General features: G+C 36.4%; 1 protein-coding gene across 10 annotated transcripts in view; it reads left to right on the top strand.

Annotated features, from left to right (window-relative positions):
• BABAM2 (BRISC and BRCA1 A complex member 2) overlaps positions 1-14538 on the top strand; it is a 450135-nt gene that overhangs the window by 83091 nt on the left and 352506 nt on the right. For all 10 annotated transcript variants that reach the window (XM_077915908.1, XM_077915912.1, XM_077915910.1 and 7 more), the window contains exon 3: positions 4949-5025. In XM_077915908.1, the coding sequence (XP_077772034.1) occupies positions 4949-5025 (77 nt within the window). The remainder of the gene's footprint in view (positions 1-4948; positions 5026-14538) is intronic.

Genomic DNA, 14538 nt, shown 5'->3' with positions numbered 1-14538 from the left:
TTTTTTCCCAATCTAATGCCGTGATGTTTTTTGTCTTCATCATTGTTGTATTCTGTGCACCTAGCATAGTGCCTGACAAGTGGTAAGCACTCGGGAAATTTAGTTCAGAGACAAATTGAGAGTTACATTTTGATCGTCAGAAATTTTTAAAAATCATTTAAAGTTAACTTATTACTTAAAGATACTCAGTTTGGAATGTTGGTTTTTAACTCTTAGATCTGTGTTAGGACAAGTTGCCACTTTACAAATATAATTTTAATGAAGCCAGCAGCTGGGTTATTTAGTAGCTTTTTTGTACTTATATAAGGAAATGATTTTCTAGATGAATGAACTACTCCACTATATTAGTTATCTGTTGATGACGTCTGATTGCAGCATCCTGGGAGACCTTACACCAGAACTGCTCAGTCAGGCCATTCCCAAACTCTGACACAATGAAACCATGAAGGATAATAAGTATTAGCAGTGTGAAGTTTTGACATACAATATAAAGACCTCTCTATATATTTTACTTGAAGACTTCATCAGCAGATTACCCTTGCAGTTTTTCCTTCTCACTAAAGAGTGAAGCTCTTTAGAGGAAAAAGATAAGTCAAGCCATCTAGTCAAATATAAAATGATCCAGTTAACTTTAAAATATTTATTTAAATATAAAATAGTCCATGTTCATCATAAAAATCAAAGCAGCACAGAAATGTAATCAAAGAATGTTGTAAAAATTACCCCAAATCCTGCCATACTTTGGTGACTCTCCTTCTGAAATCTGTTTATGTGGATAGACACACACACACACACACACACACACACACACACACACACATTTCTCTTTTCCATAAGTGGAATCTTACTGTTCATATGTATTCTTTGATCTTTTTTAACCCATGCCCTTTCTTGAGTAACAGAAAAACTAATGCCGTCCTTGAATGTGATTTGAAATTTCATAGTAAAATATATATGTGACCAAAACCAACTTTATTTATGTATTTATTTATTTATTTATTTAGATTTTATTTATTTATTCATGAGAAAAACACAGAGAACGAGAGGCAGAGACACAGGCAGAGAGAGAAGCAGGCTCCATGCAGGGAACCTGACATGGGACAGGATCCCAGGTCTCCAGGATCACGTCCTAGGCTGAAGGCGGCACTAGACCGCTGAGCCATTGAGGCTGCCCCAAAACCAACTTTAGGCAGAAGTAATTTTAAAGAAGGGGAAACATTTTAGTTTAATCTTAGAACCTTTAAGTAACATGACATTGGTTTATTTCCCATAAAGCTGTTTAACCTGGGTAATATGGAAGATAGAGCGTAATAGATATTTAAAATATTTGTTCAACATTTCATTTGAGAAACTGAGTGCTGTGTAGGGGAGAGAGACCTGCTAATGGCAGCGTAGTTTTTGCCCTGTTTCCTTGAACAGTTAAGCTCTTGGCCCTAAATTCGTATAGCAAAACAGAAACCTGCAATTAACTAGAGATTAGCCATTTTAACTTGGGAATGCTCTCTGGGGAGTATGGCCTCTGCTCTTGTCCCCACACCAAGTGAGTGATCTTTTCAACAATACACAGCACTCACTCTGAAGTCAGTTTTGGCAGATTTTTCTTCTGTCTTCTCTGTGATGTTTTCATGGCCCTTATGGATTGGCTGGCCTACCCATTACTCTGGCTCAGTTTCCATATATGATTTGGCTGTTGTCTCATACCATCTACTCTTGATTGCCCTTCTTCCTAAACTTGCTTCCCTCCTAGTTGACCTTCCTGAGTAAATCCACATCTTTCCATTGGCACTGCTGCTCCCCTAGTCCAAGTATTCATCATCTTTCTTTCCTGAAATGGACTCCTCTTGGTTTTTGTTTGACATCCTTACAGTCTCTTTGTCTTGTCCTTAGAGTAGGCAGGATGATCTCTTAAAAAGCACAAAATCAGATACTATTACTGTTCTTAAAACCCTCCTTTGGGGGGATCCCTGGGTGGTGCAGCGGTTTGGCGCCTGCCTTTGGCCCAGGGCGCGATCCTGGAGACCCGGGATCGAATCCCACATAGGGCTCCTGGTGCAGGGAGCCTGCTTCTCCCTCTGCCTGTGTCTTTGCCTCTCTCTCTCTCTGTGACTATCATGCATAAATAAATAAAAAATAAAAAAAAAAACCTCCTTTGGGCTTGGAATAAAATCTGAATTAATTGCCACCACCTACAAGGCTCTGCAAGATCTGTCCCTTGCTTACCCCTTGTCCTGATCTCTTGCTGTTCTCTCCCTTATTCATTCACTCTGCTTTAGTTGCATCGCTCAGACATACCAAGATTTCTTCCCCGAGATATATCAGACTTTTTCCTGCCTTCACGCCTTTGCACCAGCTGTATCCTCTGCCTGGAGGGCTCTGGCCCAGAACTGGCCCTGGTGGGACCCTTGGTGATAGTTATGTAGGTTTCAGATTTCACCTCCTGGGAAGGAGGTCTTCTCTAGTCTTCCGGGGCAATATAGCTCCTGTTCCACTGCAACACTGGTTTATTTTCTTTACAACATTTAGCAATCTTGAACCATCTTTATTTCTTTGTCTCTGGTTTATCCCTTCTTTTTCCCTTTGCCAGAATGTAAGTTCCATAGGACTGGAGATGTTGTCTGTTTTGTCCACCCTGTATTCCTCACACATACAACAAACCTCAGTAAATCTTTCTACCCACCTAGGTGAAAAAAAAAAATCAGTGAGCGAATCACTCAGGTGGAGAAATGCACTTTTTAACACCCTAGGGTGTCTGGAGCCAGCTGTTCACATAGGAAGGGAGGAGGGTAAAGGGGCAGAGCATAAAGCACTTTTTAGTCCTAGTTAAAGCATAAAGTAAATAATCCAAAAGGTGGTCCAAACAGTGAATATAACAACTCAGAAACTGAGTTCACATTGAAGAAGGACGAGTTATTCAAACTAGAATCAAATTAATTGTGAGGATTTCCTGTACTATTAATAGCTTCAGTTGCTAAGCTATGTAAGATAGGTAGATAATTTGATCTTCAAAAAGAGATGCTCTATTGTGAATGGTGTTTATTTTTTATTGAAAAATAATTTTAAAGCATTGTTCTTTGAATATATGTAAGAGAAGAAATTCTTAGTGTTGCTTATAGGGTCATTTCTATCATTAGATCATAGTTTATATTTCATAATGCTTTAATTTATGTGTTTTCCAATAACTGCTGTTCTAGGGGCTAGAAAAGATTATACTATAAGGGAAATATTTTATTATTTTTTAAAGATTTTATTTATTTATTCATAAGAGGCACAGAGGGAGAGGCAGAGACATAGGCAGAGGGAGAAGCAGGCTATACACAGGGTGCCTGATGGGGGACTTGATCCCCACAGCGGGGATCATGCTCTGAGCCGAAGGCAGACGCTTAACCTCGGAGCAACCCGGGTGCCTAAGAGAAATATTTTAGTACCTTTAATAAAATGTACCCCAAATAATTTTTTATATTGAACGGTAAAGGAGATGTGTTCTTAAAACCTGTAAGAAATTGAAAGAGGTTACTGTGCAGTTACTAGAGCAACTTTGTTGTTTCATTTGTAAACTGGTGTTTTTTAATTATCCCCTAAAGATAAGAGGAATAATCATCCTAGTGATTTATGTTAAATACATCTGAGTTAAACTTTCCATCTGGTCTTTTCTCTTTCACACTCAGATAGTTTTGGGAAAAAGTAATGGTAAATCTGAGATCTGAATTAGTTTTTTTAAGTCAATATTTTTTCTTTTTTTTTTTTTGAGAAAGAGCACATGCATGCATGCCCAGGCTTTTAAAATTTTTTTTAATTTTTTTAATTAATTTATTTATTTATTTATTTATTTATTTATTTATTTATTTTTTATGCCAAGCTTTTGAGTGGGGGAGGAGTACAGGGGGTAGGGAGAGAGATCATCACAGGCAGACTGCACTGAGCCTGGAGCCCTATAGGGGCTGGATCTCATGACCCTGAGATCTTGACCTGAGCCAAACTCAAGAGCCGACACTTAACCAACTGAGCCACCCAGATGTCCCTTAGAATCATCATTTTTTAACTTTATTTTTAAATGCCTATTGCCTTCAAAGTGGCCATCTAGGGAAGTGGTACATTTACTCTAACAATGCTTCCGTTCATTAAAATACCCTTTTCAGAGATGCCTCATAATCAGTATTGGAATTATGAAATAATTTTGCACTTTTTATTTATAATTGAAAAACCTGTTTTTAAAAACTAAATGAAGACTTATAATTTTCTCAGTTGACTTCATATTAATATTATACTGATTTATGAAGCCAGTACTGCTGTTATGCAGTTAAAGTTATGACTTGTGAGATCATGAACAAGATCTTGTAAATCTATGGAAAGAAAGAAGAACATTGTATAACTTTGTGGAGTAACAGATTGAAAAGAAACCAAACTCCGACTAATTCAACCCCTTTTAAATTTGCAATTTATTTGAAACCAAGGGCAGTGCATTTGTGCTCTGCTGTAGATGGAAGTCACTGGGGTGCCAAATCCAGAGGAAGCACCTTACCTTTGGGGAGAGAGAATGATCTGGTGTCAGAAAAAAAGTGGACTCTTTTGGTACTGAGCGAAAGAGGCTATTTAAAGTCTGTCCATAAAATTACTATTGCAATTCTTGACATTAAAGAGTACAGATCTGTTTTGGATGATACACTTCCTTTAAAATTCAAGATACACTTATTGGAGAGAGAGAAGTGTAGTTGAAGCTTTGTTGGTGTTTGTCATTAGAAAGCATGTAAGTTTTATTGTGAGATAAATGGATTACTTGTTTTGGGGCAAGTCTTACTGTCTTGGCCTCCTTGACCATCAAGCGCTTTTATTTTGTTTATAAGCCAGTGTTTTAAACTTTGACCTATAAGGCTCACCTTTTACTTACTTTATTAAATATCACAAATATGTGGACTTTTTAAACAAAACCTTTTCTTTTCTTTTTTTAAAGCTGCACATCATTGACTCCTGGACCCAACTGTGACCGATTTAAACTACACATACCATATGCTGGAGAGACATTAAAATGTAAGTAAATGATGACTATTCTATTGAAATTGTAGATTACAGTGCTAGTTGTCTGACTTTGTGCTTCCGTTTTTATTTCTGGCTAAGTGTTATCACTAGGATTTACCACTTTAAAAAAGTTTGTCTTTCAATCCTAGTTCTATTCAAAGTAAGGCAGTTGTCAGTGGTCAAAGTGACCTGTTTGCCTGAGTGCCTGAAATAGGCAGTCACCGAAATTTTAAATTTTTAGGTCAATGTGATAATTCTTGTATTTTTGTTTTTCTCTATTGGCAGATCTTATGTAATATCCCATAGAGAGAGTCTACTGCTTTAAGATACCTGGTTATTTAGAAAATATATTTAGATAGAAATGGGTGCTCTGCACCACTCCTGGTAAGTCCTTCCTGGAGCCAAGGCGGCCAAGAACCATTGTCATTGATGTACTTCTGATTGCTACCTGAGCATAATAATCCTACTCTAGAGGCTCTTTCACAGGTTAGGAATGCTAACAGGCTTCTTCTTTTATAGCAAGGGTCAGAAATGCAAATGGCTACCACAGCTGAACTGGTAACAGAAATGAGGGGAGGGAGCAGGCTTGGTGTGGTGGGGCACACCTACCCTTCTTGAGGGGACTGCCTCTGTTGATTTCTCTGTTGAGAAAAAAGGGAAATCCAGATCAGTTTTGGATGCTGACTGCTTTTTCAAAAATTAAAAACAGCATGAGCCAACATAATGCATGTCCAACCAAATGTGTGTAGGGTGTGGCTGGAGCTCTTGGACCACTAGTTTGTGACCTTGATAAATAGTAGGTGAGACCTACCCTTGGATTTAGTCCACCATCCACAATACCTGCCTTGGTTGTATCAGCCCTTTTCTGCTGTTATGACAATTGCTGATGCTCTAGCCCAGTGTGGAACTAATGGTGGCTTTGGTCACTCAATCTCACCAGGAATTTTCTCTCTTAAGCGTATTCTTGTAGTAAACAGGGTATTGGGATCTCTCCATTCTTAAAAAGAAGAATAAAGAACATAAATGTTCAAGATGGGACAGATGAGTAAATAGTGCCTTTCAGACTGTGGACTGTTTTACAATTACAGGCCACCAGGGGCCACATCTTAGTATTCTGTAGAATCACAAATGAAGTATTAAGTGAAAAATATAGGACATGCTAACTTGTGAACCTGGCATTGTTAGATCATTCTCTGGAAACCATTAAAATACATAAGAATTTCAGCTACCTGAGATAAGATAGTATGACATTCTAGATTGTGACTATTTTTGAAAAAAATATTAACTAAATTTAAAAGAAACAAAGTGAATCATTCACATGGTAAAAAATGTAAAAAATTCAGAAATTTTTTACAGATGAAAGCAGTAGTCCTCTGTGACATTTCTTCCCAAGTCTAGTCCTCTTTCCCAAGGGAAGCACTTAAATTTTGTTGTTGTTGTTTCAGTATGTAGTTCTTCTGGGGATGATTGCTGTATGTCTAAATAATGTTTATGCCCTCTGTTTCTTTACTTGCCAATTTTAGATATTGTTATCTTTTGACTTCCTGCCCTGATACACGAGGCATCAGCCCTGTTTTCACCATGCTCTTTATCTTTCTCTTTCCTTCCCTTTAATGTAGTTATATCATCACTGTTGGTTCCTATGTTGGTTACCCTGTGGCTAAACATTTTTCCTTTCTTTTTTTTAAGGATCTTTTTGAGCATCGTATGGTACAGTTAAATGAACAGCCCCTAGAACATTCTTTGTAAGTGGCACACAGTTAGCACTGTTGTTATGTAAGCACAGTCTCTGGGTTAGTATATTTTTATTTAGTTTCCCGTGAACCAGAGAGTGTCTTTTTGGCTCCTTACTTGTGAGATGAATATATTAGCTTCTGCCCTTCTCTCCATTCCTCTTCTTTCACCTCCTAACTTTTGTATTATTTTCCTTTGGTAGTGTCAACATTAATAACTTATTGTCTGTTTCAAAGCTAGAGTTATCTTCTGTGCTTTGTTTATAAATTGCTTGAATGAATGATCTGTAGGCCTCCTCCTATTCAGTTATCGCTGTGGGGTTTACCTGCTTTATTTATTCTTTTGGATTTGACCATGTTTTGTAGAGTCTGTGTATTGAAAATTCTGTGTTTTGTGGGATTAAGGCATAATTGTTGGAACACAGTCAGATACCTTGCTTTGATTCCATTCCTCTCTCTACTTTTCCTGTGGCCCTTCTGAGAATTTTTACTTAACCATAGTTGTAATTAGGTATCTTAGTTTCTAAGAGCTCTTTTTTGCTCTTGCTCTCTGCTCCTCTTTCACAAAGTCTTGTTCTTATTTTTTTAATACAATGTCTTGAAAGCTTTCAGAGAATGTAACTTTTTAAAAAGGTTTTCTTAATTATTTAAATTTTCCCCAGGGATTGTATTTTTGTTTGTTTATCATTTTCCCTTCTCTATTATTCTGTAGTCTTTCCTTAAATAAGAGTTGGGTTTTGGTTGTCTGCTTACATTTACGACAGACAAAAAAACTGATTAAGACTTCTGTGTGGGTGAACCAAGCTTATTCATTGGTTAATGGTAGGCTGCCTCTTAGTATGAGAAAACCCTATGTGTTGTGTCAAGGAGTTCACCTGTTCCTGGCACTCCCTTAAATCATTGTTTCTTTAGAAAATCCCCTACATTTTTTTAGGAGGGGGCATACACATGGCTACCATGCCATTTTTGGGGAACAGGTATCATAGACTATTCCCCATGGAGCTTTTCATTAATTTCCCCATTCTTGGCCCCATTTTTCATTCTTTCCTTTCTATGTACTGGATGACTACAAGTTTCTATGGGTTTACCAGGACAGATGGCTTCCCCCTCATCAGTAGCATTTTTCTCATATTATTGTAACCAGAGCTTCCCTGCCCTGTCTCATTAGTTACTACTCTTCCATCTGCATTCTGCCTCCTAGGCATTTGTTGAAATTGCTCATCTACGGATTGCTACTCTTTTCCCTTTCTCTTTGCTTGATATTGTTTTGGATTCTTATTTTCTCTGTTTCATTATCATTTAATGGAAGGGTGGGTCTTACAAAGGAGAAGAAATAAATGTGTGTGTAGTCTACAGTCTTGAACCAGAAATAATGTTAGATATTGTTATCTTCTTGTTAGATATTGTTATCTTCTCAAAGATCTTAATTGCTGTATGAATTTGTGTTAGAAAGCATTTACTAATATTCTATATCCTGTCATTACTGTAAGATTTTCACAGGAAACCTCTTATAACATTGATGATTCTGGTATTTGGACTGATATTCACCATATAAGTTAATTATGTCCTATTAAGCTACTGCTGTATGTAATCATATGTACTAGGGACTTAATTTAAGCCATAGAATACTCTGTAATAATTCAGTAAAAAAATGAACTTTGTATATTGAGGTTCTTCCACATTAAGGTGAGTCCGTATTCTAGCCTTACACAGCCCATAGCCAAATAAAAGGAAAAGATACTTGATTATGCACTATATTTATAAAAGTCCATTCAATTGGAAGAATGAGTGTAGTTTTTTTCTTCTGAAATTCTGGACATTCTTTAGGAAGGCATTCTAAAGGATGTTGGTCATATGATTAAGTATAGTGTTAGAATCCCTTGCTTTAAAAAAATTATCTGTTAAACCCTAAAAGTGGTATACTTTGAGGTACCACAGTGCTTCACTATGGAAGCCAAACTCTAAACCTTTTAAAATTTCCAGATGGAAATTGTTTTTTAATGGCTTTTAAAAATGTGATAGAATTGTCAAAAATAAATCAACTACATAAAATTATGAAACACAAGTCACTGTTCTCTGACAGTATGAAAATGGAAAAATTTACATGGAGAAAATCAAAACAAATACACAAGCCTTTTGATATAGTTGAAACTTAGGATCAATGGAACCATCTTTATTGACTAGTGTTTTGTGAATCTACCCACATAAATTTGTTCATGTCACTAATTATATAGCAAGATTATTTTACTTTCCTTAACTTGTGTAATATTTAGGTTATAGTTATTTAACATTTCTTTCTTTCCAACTCATTTTAAAATTATTTCAAAATTATTTTTGTTTCCAATTTTTTTTAATAAATGTTTTTGTGAGGAGTTTGTAGAGTCATTATGGGTTGATTGTAGTAGTAATGTAGAACAATTATATATTTTATTAGCTTCAATAATTAGTATAGGTTTATTCTGTGTATGGTTTGAATCATGGAAACAGATAATTTACCGTTTCAGCCAAGTTTATTGTAAAAGAAATTATTCAGGGCAAATCATGAATTTGCAAAGAATCATTTTCCCTTCTTGGAGAACATGAAGATCTTGCATTGCTTTAAAAGTAATGTTAGACTCACTCCTTTTTCTTTTTTCTTTTTTTAACTCCTTCATTTTACTTTTAAAAAACCTGGCAAGGCCAAACACTTTTTACATATGTTTTTACTCCATCAGTTTTTATAACCTCAAATATATCATCTCCAAGATCAGTAAGGTCATAGTGGTTAATTATCACAAGATTTGTGATTGAATTCCACCTCCTACAACCAACACAATGTTCATCTTCAGATAATTAACTCTCATACTCTACAACAAATATTTTAACGCATGTTTTCGAAAACAAATGTACAATACTGAAAGGTTATATAGTTTAATAGTCCTTGGAAAATAACACTCTCAGCCAACAGAAAAGCTCTTTGCCTTATTTAGGAAACAGACCCAGAATGAGACTTAATCATGGTAGTGAGAAATTGAATAAGTATCAATTTAAATTATATTCTGTGGTAACTACTAGATAAATATTTTTTAACTTTTACCTTTTTCTTTTCTCAGCACAGGGTGATGGCTAACCCAGGACTTTACAGTGTCAAAGCTAGTTATGTAAACAACTTCTTTATCTAAAGTTTCTCACTAAATCCTGTGGTGGGTGGTTTCAACTATAATTTTAACCAAGGCTGAATCAAAGTATTTGACACTTATAGTAATTTTATTTCATAACTTTAGTTCAGTGAAGTTAGAGATAGAGACTGTTTTGTTTGTTAAATGATATCTTCAGGCCCTAGCCTAGCAAAGATACTCAATTCAATCTTTGTTGAAGGAATGGAGTGAATGCATGCATACATGAATTAATGAAGCTTAGTGTTCACATTTTTGTTGAAGTATAGTGTTATAAAGAATATGGCATTCTATTACTTGTATCAGTCTTTTACCAACAGAAATTCAGTTTTTAGAAGTTATTTATTCTGAAGGGAATTTGTAATTGTATCACTGCTCTTCATAATTCAGAAAAAAGGAAAAACAGAGTACTTTGTAGATTTGGAGTCTGTATCAATTTTGTCTTTTATGTATTTCACTTTGCCTTAAAGTAGATTAATGAAAATAGCATGTAACTAAAATTTATAGTTTGAAATATTTTATATGTTAGAAAACAGTTCTATAAATAAATGTCTCCTCTGTGAATAAAGGAAACTGTGCAGTTAATAATGAGAATGAAAGACGAGGGAGAGGACATATTTCTCCCATGAATTCGTGAATTGATGCCTACAGAATTACCCACATTCAAAATTAAATCACTGAAATGAAAAAGACCAGAAGATTACAGTACATTAGGAATGATGTTCCTGTTTCTTGAGCTCTTTCAATGTGAAGAGACAACTGTTGGTCAGTGAAAGAGTTGCCAATTTTTGTAAGATTCTCATGCAAGATAACAAAGAATGTCTGAATTAAAGAGAAGTCCTTGAATTTCACAATTATATAGAAGAGACAGTTGGCACTTGAACAGGATTGAAAGAGTGAATCTTTGGTAATCAAGACTGACTTAAGAAAATACATGTTAAAGTGTAGGATGGTGCCACTTTATTTATTTATTTATTTTTTTAAAAAGATTTATTCATGAGAGATGCACAGAGAGAGGCAGAGACATAGGTAGGGGGAGAAGGAGGCTCCCTATAGGGAGCCTGATGTGGAACTTGATCCCAGGACCGTGGGATCATGACCTGAGCCAAAGGCAGATGCTCAAACACTGAGCCACCCAGGGGCCCCAGGATCATGTCACTTTAATGAGTGAAAATCTACTAGTTATAACAAAACTTAGAGAAAGAGCAATGAGCTTCATAAAAACGCATATTTGTAAATATAGCGGCCCTTGTCACTATATATAGCACTTAACTCTTAAAGAAATTATTGTTTGTGTTTTTGTAGACCCTATAAATATGGCAGGGAGTGAGGCTGTTTTGTTATTTTATTTTCAATCTCTAGCTTATTGCCTGGCATGTAGAGGGACTCGTTTAATAGGTATTAGTGGAATGCATTAACCATGTTCATTCTTTGGATCTGGCAATGATGAGGTTTAACGAAGAAGTGACAGAACTTTGCAGTATTCTCAATTTTACAATTTCTTTGAATGGCACCACTTACATAACTATATAAAGAGATTATTGAAATATTTTAAGTGTATTGAGCAAGTTTGTGGCCAGTGAATCCAACTGTTTGCTAACATTGGTTTCAAATTTAAAATTATCTTTTGTTTAAAATTTGTCTTTTTCATACTAACAATTTTTTCCTAATCAGGGACTGTTTGGTATAAGAAACCCATTGAAAGAAACATAAAGAGTTTGTTTGTTTTTCTGAGGAATTATATGAATTCCATGGTGCCCAAGGGCAGGAAGTATAGCCAGGTCTCAAGAGGGACTAGAACCTGGGACTAGCAGCAGGATGATAGACACCACTGCAGACAGTCAGCATCTGTGTCCTTGTTTGTCTGGCTCTTCCTCCTGTAGCATATCTTATTATTACTTTATTCATTTTATTCTTTCCCCCCTTCAGATTTCTCTGTTTCTCCTCACATAAAGTGGAAATGGCTGAGCCCCTTATGTGGTGACTCAGTTCAAGGCCACAAGAGACAGCCTTATGGTCTTTGAGTCTAAATTCCTGTGAGAGAAAGTCTGATTGGCAGCTTGGACTGGATATTCACTCTTGATCCAGTGGTTTGACCAAGAGTTCTGGGTTATGGTTACAAGGGGATAGTTTTAGCACAAGGTAGACATGAGCTGGGCAGGTACCCACAGAGGTATCGATTACACTGTTACAGGAATTCTTTCTAAAGAGCTTCCAAATGAAACTATAGACATTTCCCTTTTGTCTTTAACAATAGAAGCAGTATGGTTGTTTATCATTTGAGAGGAATGATGAACATTTCAAAGCCATTTGCTACAGAGTGAAGAAGTCATGCCAAAAAATTATCTACAAAGGTTTTGAAGTGGAAAGACTTTCCCAGAGGAAAAGCCTTTTTTTTTTCCAGAAGAAAAAGTGGAAAAAAAAAAAAAGGATTATGATTTGGATAATACTTTTTCTCCCATGTCCTCAGAGGGACATTGTAAAGTTGCTGTTCATTTCCAAGGCTTTGATACTGCATCACTGCATTTAAATTTGTATGTTTTGGGGAATGCTTACAATAAAATGAAATCAACCTTAGAACTGCTATTTTTAAGTGGGATGTTTTGTTACACAATGGTCAGACGTATACAAGGATTTTTACAGACACGTTGCAAATAGTGTTCCAGAACTTCTATTTTATTGGATCTTGAAACTGAACTTCATGTTTGATTCTGTCTCCTTGGTGGCTTGACTGCTCTGTGTGTGTGTGTGTGTGTGTGTGTGCGCGTGCATTCACACTGGGCTTCTTGTACCTTGAATCTGTTACATACTGCTTTGTCTTAGGCAGATCCATTTGTTAACTCAGAATGTTCTTCCCCCCCCCCCCCCCCCCCCCCCCGGCCTTTGTCCTCTTAAGATCTTTCTTATGCAGCACTGTAGAGACACTCAGGGTTCTGACATTGACAGCTATACAATAGAAACTGAACACTGGGATGGTAGCCCTGAAGGACCCAGTGGTATTGTGGGGAGTGTTGCCCCAGCTGACAAAGATATTAAGGTCCTGTTGATTTTATCTTATCTAGAAGAATTTTGCACTTTGGTTTGTTACTTACTATACCTTGTGTTTTGAATTTTGACTGTAGATCCAAAAGCTGGCTTTAGTGGCTATAGCTCTCAGCACTCTTTTTGGGTTGACAGGGTGATTTCTTTCTTACATTGTTTAAAATAAATAATCTGTTTGGAAAATTTTAACTAAGTAATCTTTCTGCCTTAACCCTGTCCTCCTCCCTTTCAGTATTTGAGGACTGAATCCCTGAGCCTAGTATTCACGGCTGTCAGAGCCTGCCATTCCCCCTTCTCTGCCCCCACCGTTGGAGCTGAGCTGACTACAATCCATGTCAAAAGCTCACCAACAACCAATTTGCTCATTGTCCTTCTCCAATACCCCTGTCTTTCCAGTTTCAGCTTTGTTTACACCGTTTTGGCATTAGTAGGTTGGGCCAAGGAAATCATAAAGTAGCCTGTTTTGGTGGCATATTAGGTTCTTCATTTGCACTCACAAATCTGCTGCTCTAATGGATGTGCTCTCTCTGGAGGCTCGTTGGCTGGCACCCTTCTTGTCTCCGAGATCACCTGCAGGGAGAGTAGGTGGTACTCGTTTTCAGTCTGACTTGTTACAGTTGAGCTAAGTAAAAAGTTGGACACTATGTCCAGGGACTTAGTATTTTGCATCATGCTGAGAGGCATTATAATTTTCCTTGGTAGCATAGTTCATTTTACTTTTATTTTTATCTTTTTAAAAGATTCATTTACTTAAAGATTATTATTATCTAACATTCACGGTATTTTTAGAGGCTAATTAGGGAGGCAGGTCACCTTTGATATAGTGAATGTTCTAAAAAACGCTCATGAAAGGCAATTAAGAAGTGCTAATTTTGTGGATTAGACATGATTTCTCCTGTAGATTTTGAGGATTCCTTTGTCCTGGTATTTCAGAACATTTTATTTTCTTGGAATTCATGGAATGTTAGAAAAACTTCTGATTAAAGTTTATTAAAAAATAGCCGATAGATAATTGTTAAAATAACTTATTGAGCATTTATTTTGTAGAGAGGTAGGCTTATTTATATACATGATCTCATTTAATCATACAGTAATTCTGAGGTGGCAATTTTTTTTTTTTAAGATTTTTAAATTTATTCATTCATGAGAGACACAGAGAGAGAGGCAGAGACATAGGCATAGGGAGAAGCAGGCTCCATGCAGGGAGCCCAATGTGGGACTCGAACCTGGGTCTCCAGGATCATGCCCTAGGCTGAAGGCAGCGCTAAACCGCTGAGCCACCGGGGCTGCTCTGAGGTGGCAATTTGTATTCCTTTCTTAAAATATTAACTTTATTGAGGTATAATTTCCATATAATAAAATATACCTATTTAAGATGTATAGTTCAATACATTTTGTCAGTTGTAAATACCCGAGTGACTCAACCATAGTCAAGATACAGAACATTTCCATCCCCCAAAGATAGAGAACGTTTCATTCCTTCTATAAGTTCATCTCCTCCACCACCATCCCTGCAATTCCTGAGCGTTCTTTCTGAAACTATAAAACAATTTTGCCTGTTTTAGAACTTCATATAAATGGAATCATATACAATG

The sequence above is a fragment of the Canis aureus genome, chromosome 12 (assembly GCF_053574225.1).
Source record: "Canis aureus isolate CA01 chromosome 12, VMU_Caureus_v.1.0, whole genome shotgun sequence".
Taxonomy (NCBI): domain Eukaryota; kingdom Metazoa; phylum Chordata; class Mammalia; order Carnivora; family Canidae; genus Canis; species Canis aureus.
This window is presented reverse-complemented; position numbering and strand designations above follow the sequence as displayed.